At 35.3% G+C, this 15,004-nt stretch overlaps 2 protein-coding genes across 4 annotated transcripts in view; both read left to right on the forward strand.

Annotated features, from left to right (window-relative positions):
• LOC127655384 (neuronal membrane glycoprotein M6-b-like) overlaps nt 1–7,555 on the forward strand; it is a 54,207-nt gene extending 46,652 nt beyond the window's left edge. For 2 of the 3 annotated variants that reach the window (XM_052143212.1, XM_052143211.1), the window contains exon 7: nt 1,840–7,555. In XM_052143212.1, the coding sequence (XP_051999172.1) occupies nt 1,840–1,989 (150 nt within the window). In that variant the 3' untranslated portion in view covers nt 1,990–7,555. The remainder of the gene's footprint in view (nt 1–1,839) is intronic. The other variant, XM_052143213.1, reaches the window with a different exon arrangement.
• A 2,523-nt stretch (nt 7,556–10,078) lies between these two features.
• Nucleotides 10,079–12,375, forward strand: LOC127655388 (trafficking protein particle complex subunit 2-like). The gene is made up of 4 exons (XM_052143219.1): nt 10,079–10,561; nt 10,638–10,781; nt 11,940–12,026; nt 12,109–12,375. The coding sequence occupies exons 1-4, from the start codon at nt 10,469–10,471 to the stop codon at nt 12,205–12,207; spliced, it is 423 nt and encodes a 140-aa protein (XP_051999179.1). The 5' UTR covers nt 10,079–10,468; the 3' UTR covers nt 12,208–12,375.
• Nucleotides 12,376–15,004: the final 2,629 nt, after the last annotated feature.

Here is a 15,004-nt window from a genome sequence, read left to right on the forward strand (position 1 = left end):
TCCCCATTTAATAAAAATGGTTTCAGAGACTTGGTGAATTTTCCTCCATTTGCCATCTGAACATACAAAAAAATTGGGCTTGAGTCTAAGTGGATGTATATATATATATATTTTTTTTAAAAAAAGCAATACCTTTGGTATTCACGGTCAAAACTGACCGACCATTGAATATTAATGGGAAAGACCAAAAAACTGATTATTTTTTAAAATCTGTCAAATACAATCAATAAATCAGCCACAATGCAAAATTAAGAAATGACAGGGTGAGACTCTAAAACATCCTCACCCAAACATAAACGCACTCAAAAATGAACTGGTGAGACTATAACACAGAGCTTTTCTTTTTTTTTTTTTTTATATTTGTCAAAAAAACAATAAATAAGTCACAACGTTAAACACATACACTCAGAAATTAATCAATGAGACGATAACACACACATTTGCAAAATACATTTTTACTATAGAAAGCTTCAATATTATTGCAAAATGTTTAATCCCAAAATAAATAAATAATTGTATTGTTCTTACTTCAGGGAAGAAGAAATGGTATCATCATCATCATAAAAAAAAAAGAAAAAAAAAATGGGTTGTTAATTATCTAACCCTTCCAGTCAAAAATGTTTTTCTTTCTGTGAAAAATTAATTTTTCATTACCATTTTATCTAAAAATCAAAAAAAAAAAAAAAAAAAACACTTGACAACAAATGCCATATGAAATGTATGTAACCTGAGGTATATGCATTTAATTGTGGGATTTTATTTATTAAGAGTCTCTCAAACATTATTATATATATATATATATGAGAGAGAGCGAGAGAAAGAGAGAGAGAGGGAGAATGTTTCTTTCCTTGATTAAGATTTGCAAAACATTCTTGTTAGAGTATTATACAACCATAAATCAACAGATGTCACAGTGACACCTGGTGGCCGAGGTTGGTACTGCATGCTAATTGTTTAGCGAGCACGCAAAAATTATTTTTGAGAAAAAACACATTTTGAGAGGGAAACATTTAGAATTAAAAATAAATATATATATACATTTTTTTTAGGGAAATTTTTTTTATAGCGAAAACAAATTTGAGACGAATTCTTTTTTGAGAAATTAGTTTTTTCACAGTGCGGTTCAGGGCTTCTGTATGTTTTTGTTGTTTGATTAATATTAACAACGTACTAGACAGTGAAATGTGCATTTACATTCAAGTCTGTTATTTTGATACAAATCCACTTTCTTATCCTGCAGTTTAATAATAATACATTTGATTTATATAGCGCCTTTCTAAAACCCAAGGTCACTTATGTGTTTGTGTTCACTTTACACATAACGGACTGTGTTTACATTAATACCTCACCAAGACGTTTAATATATTATATATTTATCATGGTGTAAATAACCATTTAGGCACATATCAGCATTTGCTCACATACCGAAACGATCTTCAAGATTGACGTTATTTGTGTAGTTTCTCGGTTTACTCTCTTTTCCTTTTGGCCTGTGAGATTGACGTCATGATTTAAGAATTGATATCGTAATCGCGGTTATTCTGAAATATGACTAGTTGCTAGTTTGGACAACATGAGCTGAACTGACTTCATACATCCACTAAAAATCACCAGTTCATTAAAAATGATCGAGCAAAAATGTTGATTCTGAGAAAAAGAAACACTGACATTCAGACATTTTTAAGTGTCCAAATACTTTCTGAAAATTGTCCGACCTTTTGCCACCGAGTCGGATGTTTATTGGCTGAATTCACCCGCCACCTTCACATATTAGTTTAGTGTTTGGCTTTGCGTCATTAACATGCTCACTGGCCCTCCTCCTCGACCTCTCTCTTCCAGATCCATTACCTCATGATCCTCTCGGCAAACTGGGCGTATCTGAAGGACGCCAGTCACCTGCACGCCTACCAGGACATTAAAATGAAGGAAGAGCGAGAACTGCAGGACATCCAGTCACACTCCAAAGAATGCCTCAATTCGTACTCGTAAGAATGTCCCTCACGGGGGTCAAGAGGTCAAACCAGGGACACAACGACACACACTAACCAGCTCTAACACACTAATGCATCTACTGCTTTCTTTGTCAACTAACATGTATTTTATGTTCTTCACGTTTTATATACATTTGTCCTTCTGTCGCCCTTTCTGAACCAGTGATGGCTGGTAAAAGTGTGAAACGTTGCACTATTCAAAATAAATCGTGATCAATATTTTTGTGTCTTCAGGTAAAAATATCTAAACACCCTCTGCGACCCAACGTAGAAGAATTGCAAAGTTTGTTTACATCAATTAAACAGTACTTTTAAAATTAAAAAGTATGTATTGTATCACAACAGCCGTTTTAGTGGGAAAAAAATGGCAATTTGAAGGTCACCGTTTGCTAAGGTCACGCAACATTCTCCCCGAAAACAAAATATGCCTAAAAATCTACATTTGTATAATCAGTGACTTCCTTAAAACTCAATCAAGGAGGAAAATAAACAAAATATGATCAATCTCTATGCTTGGGTCTCTGAGGCTTAAAACAAGGTTTATTTTGTATTTCACCAAATTGGCAAATAATTGATTTCTTGGTTTAAGATTAAATGTTACAAAATTAATAGAGATTTTTGGTAAAAAAAAAAAAAAAAAACTTTATGATGATAATTTTTTTTTTCAAGATGTACGTCTTGCACAATTTTGCTTTTTCAAGTAAACGTATCTTGTTTTAAGGATGTTTAGATATTTTTGTACTAAAATAAAATGACAAATCAAAATTTTTTGCTGTGAAAAATGAAGTGCGTTCATTAAAGAAACTGCCCTCAAATGACAATAAAACAAATGCAAATCAGATTCTCTTCATAACATGATGTGAGTTGTCTTAAAATATGAAAATAACTTTTTTTTATTATTATTTTAAATTGATTTTTTTTTTTTCATGTTGGCTTGAGTGCAAGTGATTTTTGCCTCCTTTCAAATTTGGAAACATTTCGCTTAATTTTTTGTCATACTATTTCTAAGAAGAATAATCGCGGATTATCCTGCAGTTATTATAATGTGAATATTGTATGATTGAATTGGATCAGACTGTACAGCTGGTTTCTATTGTTGAAAACATGCAAATGTTTCTATGCATTGACCTTAAAATGACCTTCGACAGGCACATGGATTTACCCTGTACCTCACATCCACCACTATGTGATGTCATAAAGCCCATAACTACTATTATTTACAGTGGATCCAAAAATATTTCCTCCTTCATTTAAACCAGAAAACAGATTTTGAAAAACTCAAAATGCTCTAAAATGAAGAAATATTTCAGATTTGGGACTATTTGTAGCTCCAGCCACTAAGAAATAGTATCTTTCTTAAATGACAATTTTCACCCTAATGTTACGTTGATGTTTAGTATTAAATTAGAAAAGCATTTTCACGAGTGCTCTCGGCATATCTTAAACATCTTAAACCATCTCAGAAGAGGAGTTTGACACTATGCAGAAGCACAGTTTGATTTCCGTTGATGGTTTTACTTGTAAGAAACTCTACAGTAGTGTAAAGTGTCCCGTAGAGGCTCATCTCGCCTCTTTTGTCATCTTGTTGTTTTTCTTTGTATTCTTCTTCTTTCCCAGCAGGTAAAAATGGCACCTATGTGAATGCAAAGTGGAACGAAATGTGTTTTTTGTATGTTTGTTTTGGCGATGTATCACAACAAACAACAAAATGTGCAATTGTAAATACTGACGAAAATTGCCGTCCTGTTTCATAATAGGTTGAAGACATTATTATAATGTTTGACCACTTTTAATGAAGGATAAATCTGTGGTAATACAGCTGTGATCATTTGTACTGACCAATATTGTAGGCATCATTTGCCTGGCTTTTATATATATCTATATAATGTGTGGTTAGTGTTTTTATATTTTAATTAGAATTAGTTTAGTTCAAGTTTTGTGTTCATTGCTTTGTATTAATTAACATACTGTGCATTCTGAAAGTATTCACACCCCTTCATTTCTTTCACATTTTGTTATGTTGCAGTCTTACGCTAACATGCTTTAAAATATTATTTTTTCACATCAATGTACGCTCCATAGCCCATGATGACAATGCAAAAAACTGGTTAGCTGAAATATCACATTGGCATAAGTATTCAGACCCTCAACGCAGTACTTAGTTGAAGCACCTTTGGCAGCGATTACAGCCTCGAGTCTTTTTGGGTTTGATGCGACAAGCATTGCACACCTGGATTTGGGGATTTTCTGCCATTTCTTCTCTGCAGATCCTCTCAGCTCTGTCAGGTTGGATGGGGACTGTCAGTGGACAGTCATTTTCAGATCTCTCCAGAGATGTTCAGTCGAGTTCAAGTCCGGGCTCTGGCTGGGACCTTCAAGGACATTCCCAGAGTTGTCCCAAGGCCACACTTGCATTGTATTGGCTGTGTGCTTTGGGTCATTGTACTGTTGGAAGGTGAACCTTTGGCCCAGTCTGAGGTCCTGAGTGCAAGGATATCTCTGTATTTTGCTGCGTTCAGCTTTCCTTCATCCCTGACCAGTCCCCAGTCCCTGCCGATGAAAAACACCCCTACAGAATGATGCTCCCACCACCATGCTTCACCGTTAGGATGGTATAGTGCAGGTGATGAGGGGTGCCTGGTTTCCTCCAGATGTGATGCTTGGAATTGAGGCCAAACAGTTCAATCTTCATTTCATCAGACCAGATAATCTTGTTTCTCACAGTCTGAGAGTCCTTTAGGTGCATTTTTATGTGTCTTGCACTGAGGAGAGGCGTCCGTCTGGTGACTCGGACATGAAGCCCAGATCGGTGGAGTGTTGCAGTGATGTTGTCCTTCTGCAAGTTTCTCCCGTCTCCACAGATGATCTCTGGAGAACCAGAGTGACCATCAGGTTCTTCATCACCTCTCTTACCAAGGCCCTTCTCCCCCAATTGCTCAGCTTTTGGAAGAGTCCTCGTTGTTCCAACCTTCCTCTGTTTAAGAATTATGGAGGTCACTGTGCTCTTGGGAACCTTCAATGCAGCCGGAAAGTTTTTGTATTCTTCCCCAGATCAGTGTCTCGACAGAATCCTGTCTCTGAGCTCTGCAGGCAGATCCTTTGACCTCATGGATTGGTTTTGCTCTAATATGCATTTACAGATGTGGGACCTTATATAGACAGGTGTGTGCCTTTCCAAATCATGTCCAATCAATTGAATATGGCACAGGTGGACTCCAATCAAATGGGGCTTTTCCACTGCACGGTACAGCTCGACTCGACTCTGCTTGCTTTTTGGGGGTTTTCCACTGTGGATAGTTCCTGGTACTTTTTTAGTGCCACCTCGGTCGAGGTTCCAAGCGAGCCGAGCCGATACTAAATGTGTCATCAAAATCCTGCAGATCACCGATTGGTCAGAGAGAATCGTCACTGGATTTGCGACACGGGACATCAACCTGCTAGTTTTAAAGTTAGCTACAGGGACAGCAGTATAATTTGTTTACGCAAATTTTGAATTGTAAAAAGAAATGGCTGTGCTCCGCCGTGGTCAATAAACAAGGTGCAGACAGTCCACTCGTTGGGGACGAACGAAATTGTCTCAGCTGTTGTTAAAAGTGACTACAGAACCATCAAGGACCACAACAGCCGGAGTGGTTCAAACAGAAGAAAGTGGAAGTGGTTCGACCAAATGGACACTATCTATGGCAATAGACCGGCGAGCAATGGGACGGAAAGTGCGCTGGACTCGGTCACGGCGTTGTTGGAGTCCACGATGGAGGATAGTATGTGTTGTTACGTTAACTCTATACTCTGCTTGAATGCTTCACTTTATTTTGTTGACCAGCTACTGGAAAGCTTCTGAAAGAACCAGCCCAATTTAGCGGTTACACTTGTGTAAAATCACCATGCACAACTGCTTTATGCAGCACAATGAGCTAACAGCTAACAGTTAGCGGTCCTGTTATTTTTTATAACAGTAGAGGTGGCGCAACTATGACGATCAGCCTATAATCCTGCCCATGTGATGTGGCACTAAACTGCAGTGGAAATGCAAGCTCAGAAAAGTAAAGAGAGTCAAGTTGAGTCCAGGAAAAGTGCCAAGATAGTGTCATAGCAAAGGGTCTGAATACTTATGTCAATGTAGTGTTTAAATTTTTCAGTAATCTGGTTTTTGCTTTGTCATTATGGGGTATGGAGTGTAGATTAATGTGAAAAAAAAAAAACAATCATTTAAAGCATTGTAGCATAGGAGAAGGGGTCTGAATGCACTGTATATTCATTATATATGATGCCACTTTTGTAACCTAATAGTATTCTGTAATTTTTAATTCATTTTAGGGGATTCCCTTTGTTTTTATGTAAACCATTATAAGAATAAAAAAAGTAAATAAAAATAAATAAAAAAAAAAGCTTTTTTTTTCATACAAGATGAAAAACGATGTCTGACAATGATGATTTTCCCAAACCTTTATATAATTCATAACTCCCTTTTATAAACCTCAATCATTTATTAGACAATTATTTTTGTTTTCATAAATAGACCAAAATGTATGTACGTATGCACACGGCATGTGTTTCCCCAAGGCTTTAAAAACTGGTAATATTCACCAGTGATGCTTGACCATTAGAAATCACTCAAAGTGGATGTAGAATCAGATTTAAGCTCAAAACTAATTATTTCATGTTCCGCTGCACTGTACATGTATTCAGTTCTTTGTAATAAAATAAAATACAAAAATACTTTCTAGATAGACTTTTCTCTTTTTTATCTGTAAATCTCGAGATTGTACTATTGTTTCCCCAGTGAGGTTCCCAGACTCTACACACACACACACACACACACACATGTTGTGTTTCCATGTTTTATGGGGACTTTCCATAGACATAATGGTTTTTATACTGTACAAACTTTATATTCTATCCCCTAAACCTAACCCTACCCCTAAACCTAACCCTCACAGAAAACTTTCTGCATTTTTACATTTTCAAAAAACATAATTTAGTATGATTTATAAGCTGTTTTCCTCATGGGGACCGACAAAATGTCCCCACAAGGTCAAAGATTTCGGGTTTTACTATCCTTATGGGGACATTTGGTCCCCACAAAGTGATAAATACACGCTCACACATGCATACACACACACATACACACACACACACATACACACACATATACACATACACACACAACACACACACACACACATACACACACATACATATACATACACAACACACACATACATATACATTCACACACATACCACACACACACGCACACACACACACGCACACACATACATACACACGCACAAACATACATACACACACGCACAAACATACATACATACATTCATACATACACATACACACAACATACATATACGCACAAACACACAACACACACGCAGGTTTTTGTGTGAGTCAGAACATTGATATAAACAAACAGGAAATCAGCAGCAAACATGCAAATCTACACGGCGACGCTGCTGGTCTTGGAAGCGTTTCACCAGAACTCATCATCAGGTTCTTCATGCAGAACTAAAGGTTTGTAAAAGTCAGAATAAACTGAATTATGTCTCATGTACAAGCGTATATTTACCACAGAACTGACCTGTCGTCTTTGTTCTTGTGACGCCTCTTTATTTGGGCTCACACACGTCAAGTGAAACACAACAACAGATGTTTTTAAGAATGCAGTATTTGTGGTGCTGTATGCAGATTATTATAATGTCATTTTTCCTGCAATACAGCATGAAGTTAAAGGGAGTGCATGCTTAATTGTCAGCGTGTTACACCCCTCTTATGCTGTTCAAAAATGGCACCTCACTTTCGTGTTCATGGTCATTTTTGACCAGAAGATTTAGATGTGTAGCCCTTTTTTTTTATGATGATAAAAATACCATATCTTCAATCTATGCATTACTTTTGGGATTACATACTATTTGGATCTTATTTACATGCACATTTCTATATTTTACCATTCATTTGCATATAATAAATAAGACAATTCAGAACCAACGCTTCTATAAGTTAAACATGAAGAAAATCTGAGAATGTGACATAAATTGGAGGCAGATTTCTGTCATCTGATGAACAAAATATAAATAATGAGTTGAACATCATGTGATGTCAGTAACAGACAGTAGATGACTGACACACTGTTGTAACCTAATTTTATATTTTATCACAAGATATACATTTGAATATTTATATTTAAACATTATCGAACTATTATTTGTCAAAGTTTAGCATTTTAAAATGTATTTGAAGTGTCAGTTTTACAAATACATCTAAATGATGCCTCAAATGACACAGAATGAAACTCATTCTGTGAAATCTCATGACTAAAATCATGTGTGCATGCTATGCAAACCTTTAGTCATTGTTGTGTTTGCATGTGTAATTAGTTCTTATGTACAATTATTATCTTTTATTTGTTTGGAGATGTTTTTGGACACTATGATCAATTATATTTGTAATGTTGGAACTTTTGATCGCTTTGTCGTATCAACACAAACTTTCTCTCAGATACAGTCGACATGATTGAGAACAAAACAAAAGCAGATTATTTGACCTTATTTACACCCAGAGATATATAATGACAAATCAGAAAAATTAGTTTTAAAAAAAGTTTATTTTTTGGCAAATTTGTGTGTGTGTGTGTGTGTGTGCGATTCTTAGAGTCTCAGAATGCATAATAATCTATATAATAAAGTTATTTTTATTACCTCCTCTTTTTTTGTGTGTGTGTCAAGTTATAAGCCTTTAATGTATAAGACTTTCAGTGTCACTGAAAAAGGAAATCTTTAAAAACACCTTCACCGTGCACCGAAGCAGGGTTTCATAACCCCATGGTACAATTACACGTGTAAAATGTTGCTTTAACCGAAGATAAAATTGTTCTTTCCTTTTCGGATGACGTCATCAAGAGCTGTTGTTTCTCAAACACTTATCATACAGAGTACGCTTTTCACCATCCAGTTAACTCTTCATGAATAAAATCAAGTTTCATTCTACATTATCTTTCTATTTGAATACCCCGATCCCCTCAGAAACACATCAGGGGAATAAAATGAGTTGCCTTCACTAGAGACTGAAAAAACAAACACCGCAAGAGCGCCATCTGCAGGACTGATCAGTCACACGCAACAACAGAGAAATCTATTTGAATGAATGAGGTTTCAATTTTCAATAAATCATGTAGAAATGTCAACTCCATGATGTTCATCACGCTTTCATTTTAATATAAAACAAAGTAGTTGAATTATATTTTTTACCTTTCTCTCTCTTCTGGATATTTGAACGAAGTTCATGTGATAATTTCCTCATAATAATCTGTTGGTAATTGCAGAGCTGTTTTATAAATCACTTTATTATAGAGTTCTGCTTTTCATCACACTTCTGTCATTTAAGATCTGAATATAATACATGTATGTCAAACCTTTTAATATGTTTAAGCTAAACATTCATGGCACTGTTCTCGTGAAATTTGTGTATCGTTACATGTCTAATAGACAGATAGATAAATAAATACATTAATAAGTAGGCTAAATAGAAAGGCAGACAGACAGACAGAGTCAAGGAAATAAACATACAAATAAATAAATAGATAGAAAGACAGATAAAGAGAGAGATAGACAGAGAGACAAACAGATTGAGAGAAATACAGATAGACAAACAGGTAAATAAACAGACAAATAAATAAATGATTGGCAGACAGATAAATAAACAAAACAACAGACAGACAGCCCGACAGAAAATAAAGAGACAGACAGACAGACAGATAGATGGAAAATACAGGCAGACAGACAAACAAAAAATACAGACAGACAGATGATAGATAGATGAACAGACAGACAGGCAGACAGATGATAGATAGATAGATAGATGGATGGATGGATGGAAAATACAGGCAGACATATGATTGATAGATAGACAGGCAGGCAGATGATAGATAGACAGATAGTTTGTACAGCAACAGTATGTTCGCTCGGTCAAACCGACATAATAAATCTCAACAACTGAATATAAATGCAGTTAAACATGAGAGTGAGTCTCTCTTGAAGGTCTGATACAGCTTCTGTCGCATCTACTCTTTACACTCATCCGTTTTTCACTCACGCCGTTCCTTAGCAACAAGACTCCCGCGCGTCTTTATGACGTAAACGCGTATCAACTCCTCTCATTGGCTGTTCGTAAGAGCACCGGAAACGGGAAATGTTGTGATTCTCAATACACGACCGGCGTCAGTCAAGTCTTTAATCTTTATTTTTCTATTATACGTCAACATTTATAACACTTGTTTTGTGTTTAAGGACTTGCATTGTTAGAATGTGTCCTATTTAAAGAGAAAGGCATCCGTCCTGTGAAATTAAAGGCGTTATTTCTGTGCTAAATATTAGTTATTTAAAAGCATTACTAGGAATATGTCCAGTGTTGTGCATTGACTGACTCGTTTATTTCATCTTTAAAGCTGTGAATTCTGAGGATTAATCATGTCAGGCAGTTTTTATTTTGTTATGGTGGGTCATCATGATAATCCAGTGTTTGAGATGGAGTTTCTCCCTCCTGGAAAGACAGAATTAAAGGTTTGTAATATGTGAATATTAACTAACATTACTAGATAAGAGTAATGACTAACTAGTTCTGTATGTGTTGTGACAGGATGACCACCGACACCTGAATCAGTTCATCGCTCATGCTGCTCTTGATCTAGTTGATGAAAACATGTGGTTGTCCAATAACATGTACCTGAAGACGGTGGACAAGTTCAATGAATGGTCTGTGTCTGCATTTGTCACTGCTGGTCATATCCTTATTAAAGATCGATTGACATGTACATGATTTAGATGTTTTTAAAGCTTTAGAGTTTGTAAAATGGGCTCTAAAAGTCTAAAACCAATAGTTACAGGCAGACAGACAAATATATATGTAAATAATGAGACAAATAATAAATGACAGATAGATACATTAAATAAAACAGACAGAGAAACAGACTCTATCTGATGTGATGTGGTCAAATATATAATAATAATAATAATAATAATAATGTATATATTGCTGTTATTTATATATTACTAATAATTATATCATATACTGTCCAAGTTATTGGACAAAATGTATTTAGCTTTTATTTTATTTATTCTATATGATGCTTTGGCAACATGGTTTTTGAAACTTTCATGCCAATAAAACCCATTGAATTGAATTGACAGACAGAGAGAGAGACAGACAGACATGTAGAGATACACACAGACAGAGAGATAGACAGACACATAGAGATACATACAGACAGGTAGAGATACAGACAGAGACAAACGGCCAGATATAGTCAAATAGAGAGACAGACAGAGACAGATAAATAAACAGATTGAATTTAATTGATAAACAGACAGAAAGATAGAAAGAGACAGACAGACAGATAGATACAGAGACACATAGAGAGACAGACAGACGGATAGAAAGAGACAGACAGACAGATAGATACAGAGACACATAGAGAGACAGACAGACGGATAGAAAGAGACAGACAGATAGATACAGAGACACATAGAGAGACAGACAGACAGATAGAAAGAGACAGACAGATAGATACAGAGACACATAGACAGACAGACAGACGGATAGAAAGAGACAGACAGACAGATAGATACAGAGACACATAGAGAGACAGACAGACAGGTAAATAAATGATAAGCAGACAGAAAAAGACTGATTGATGTTTAAACTGTTTCAATAATTTAATTTATGTACAATGGGCTCCAATAGGAACCTTTGCTTTCATTCAGTTAGTGACTTAATAATAGTGAAGAACCTTAAATACAGATTTCTTCTTTATAACTCAAAAAATCCTAAAACTTGATTTCCAGATTTAAAGATCCTAGATTTGTAAGGTCTCCTACGTAATATTTGACTTGCTGATCTCACTGTAGCTTCAATGATTATTCCTTAATGTTTGCTTGTATACATGTGAGATTTATCATGCTGCATGATGTTCGGCAAGAGGATGGAATCAAGAACTTCTTCAGCGATGTGTATGACCTGTACATCAAGGTACAGCAACTCTTATGTCATACTGATGATGTCCCACATGTTTGCAATGAACTTGTTTCAAAACTTTTATGCCTTTTTACAGTTTGCAATGAATCCCTTCTATGAAGCCAACGCTCCGATCCGCTCCACTGCCTTCGACAGGAAAATTCAATTCCTTGGGAAGAAGCATCTCATTAGTTGATTTGTTTTCTCTACTACTATACTTATCAAGTGTACATATTTGTGCTTTCATTTTACCCTCATGCATAATAAATAAACAGGTGTGTTGTCTAAACTGTCTTATCATTTTGGATGCAACTTGGATCATTTTGCACCTGATGTTGTGCAACGAATGCTGAAGTTCTGGGAATAATGGGAATATTTGGAAAAGTGAAGCACTTAAAGGGATAGTTCACCCAAACATGTAAATTCAGTCATTGTTTACTCACCCGTGTGTTGTTGTAACACTACATGACTTTCTTGGGAGAAATAGTGAATAAATGTTGTGCTCAGTGATGTCATACAATGGCAGTTTATGGTGACACCTCTTCAAGCTTCAAAAGAACACAAAAGTATCATTCAGAAGTCTAATTAATTATTCATGAGACTCATGATTGTTATGAAAGTATATGATTAGATTTGATGAGAAACTGAAATCTGATGTATTATTTAGTGTAAATGTTCACTGTTGATCTCCTGTGTGTGTTCATGATAGGACACGAGAGCAACAGTTCACGCACCCCTCACGACATTGGGCCGTTCAAGAGAAAACTCGTTTTATTTATCTAAAAGCAGTGATAGTGCTAACAGAACACAACTGCACACAAAACACAGAACAGAACTTACTAAACATGTCTGAAGAGTTTGTAGTCCAAGAATTGATGCATTTCTATGCCCAGCCTTGTTTACTGAATGCCACAGTCACACCGTGTCCTAACCTGATGGCAAATGTCACGCAATAAAAGTTATATTTTCTGTGGTAATCACAATTTTTCTCCTAACCAGCCATGGCGAGTGACGGTTCATTCTATCGATTGCTATTTTCAGCATCAGTTGGGTAACTCCGTCCGCTGTGAACTGGCAACGTTTAAAAAAAAGCACAGAGAATACAGGAAATTACCCGGATGTGTCCTTGAAATCGAGGTTGCATTGGATGGTGACTTGTGGGCAAGAACTCAGTACTACAGTGGCAGACAAAGGACATTTATCATTTTGTTTTGAGTTTCCCACTGTTAGCTCGCTATACTCGTTATGGTTGTTATACTCCCAAAAATGTTGGGCATCATTTTAATGCAGTAAAAACATGGAGTAAACATAAGTTTACAGACTTATTAGTTTAATGTGTTCTCTGAGTTTGTTCTTCCAAGGTAGCTTGGCAGTTCTATTCTCTGCGTTCTTAGAATTGAGAAACACCCATAGACTGAATTTTCATTTTTGAGTGAACTATCCCTTTAAATTCGGTGCCACCAGAAGAGCGCAACAGTGCACGCCCACTTTTTCAGCCACCAGGGTTCCGGAAGAAGTTTCCCCATTAATGTCTTCTATAGAAATAAAAATCTCCCCTTAAGAGTTGTAAAGCATGAAACAAACCAAACAGCTCTGAGTTGAATCGCAACATTACAGACTTAGTTTTAAGGCAAAAAAGTATTTGAAAATCTGACAAAAAGACAAAGATACAAGTCTGTGTAGGCTACTTACCGTCTTTAATAAAGGCACGGACTACAATCCCATGAAGCATTGCAAATGAAATAATCAAAAATGAAACTATGGAAATACATACAACTGTTGATTAAGAGTTGTTCAGTATAGAAACTGTATATTTTATATTTATTGTGAAACTTTACGATAAACACAAATATATCAGTAGTTTGAGCGTTCAGAAAGATTGACTCGTTTGCGTCACTCAACACGTCACGGGAGTGGGTGGTTACTTCCGGTCTTATTTGTTGGCGGCAGTTCTCTGATTGGTTGAACTTTCTCTGCTGGATCATGGGTAATGTAGTTGTTCAACTTTAATTAATCTATGTTCATAATTGTTTATATTTGGCACTCTTTACACAATCTCATAAAGTTAATATATTAGAAAATCAGACGTATGAAGCTCTCCTGCATGCTGGGAGCAACGTTCATCATATTTATAGGAAAATAAATTACATAAAACACACAGAAATAATTTTCTTGCTCTTTATGTCCTAATGACAGTAAACAAATTTCAACAAACCTTAAAAAAAAAGATACATTTGCATGAGTAAAATTCAAATTAAAAGTTATTTATATAGGACATTAAAGGAATATTCTGGGTTTGATATAAGCTTACATTAATTCTGTTGATACATTTTGTTATATTCTTGCATAAAAACAGAAAACAGTTTGCGAATAGGGTAGAAAAATAAGATTAAGGTACTTCAGAGGATATATCGTGAATTAAGTTTACTTTTCTACAGCATTCCGAATTTTTTACTTTTGATTTAAAGCAAAAATTTAGTGAAATTTAATCTTAAAATTATATATATATATATAAAAGGAAAAAGCTATTTTAATTCTAGATCTGTTCAAGAGTATTAAGTCCACTGCAAAAAAAAAATATATATATTTTTGTCTTATTTTTTTAGCAAAAATATCAAAGAGTTCTTAAAACAAGAAAACAATTATTTGAGAAGCAGAAATGGCATGAGATTTTAACACTTTTTTTGTTGGAGAAACCTAACCAAATTTGGTGCGCTTTATGCTTATAGCAAGAAAAAACGATTTGCCAATGGACTAAGAAAAATAATCTTGTTTCCCCTTTGAATCATGTTTTTGGCAAATAGTTTTTCTTGTAAAAAGCATAAATGTCACAACATTTTGTCAGATTTCTCTGAAAACAAGACAAAACATCTTATACAGTTTTGCTTCTCTAGTAAATGTATCTTGTTTTAAGGATGTTCAGGTATTCTTAGAGGAAAACAAGACAAAAATACTGATTAATAAAATTATTTTAGCAGTGTATTTATTGCATT

This window comes from Xyrauchen texanus, chromosome 14, assembly GCF_025860055.1.
Source record: "Xyrauchen texanus isolate HMW12.3.18 chromosome 14, RBS_HiC_50CHRs, whole genome shotgun sequence".
Classification (NCBI taxonomy): Eukaryota; Metazoa; Chordata; class Actinopteri; order Cypriniformes; family Catostomidae; genus Xyrauchen; species Xyrauchen texanus.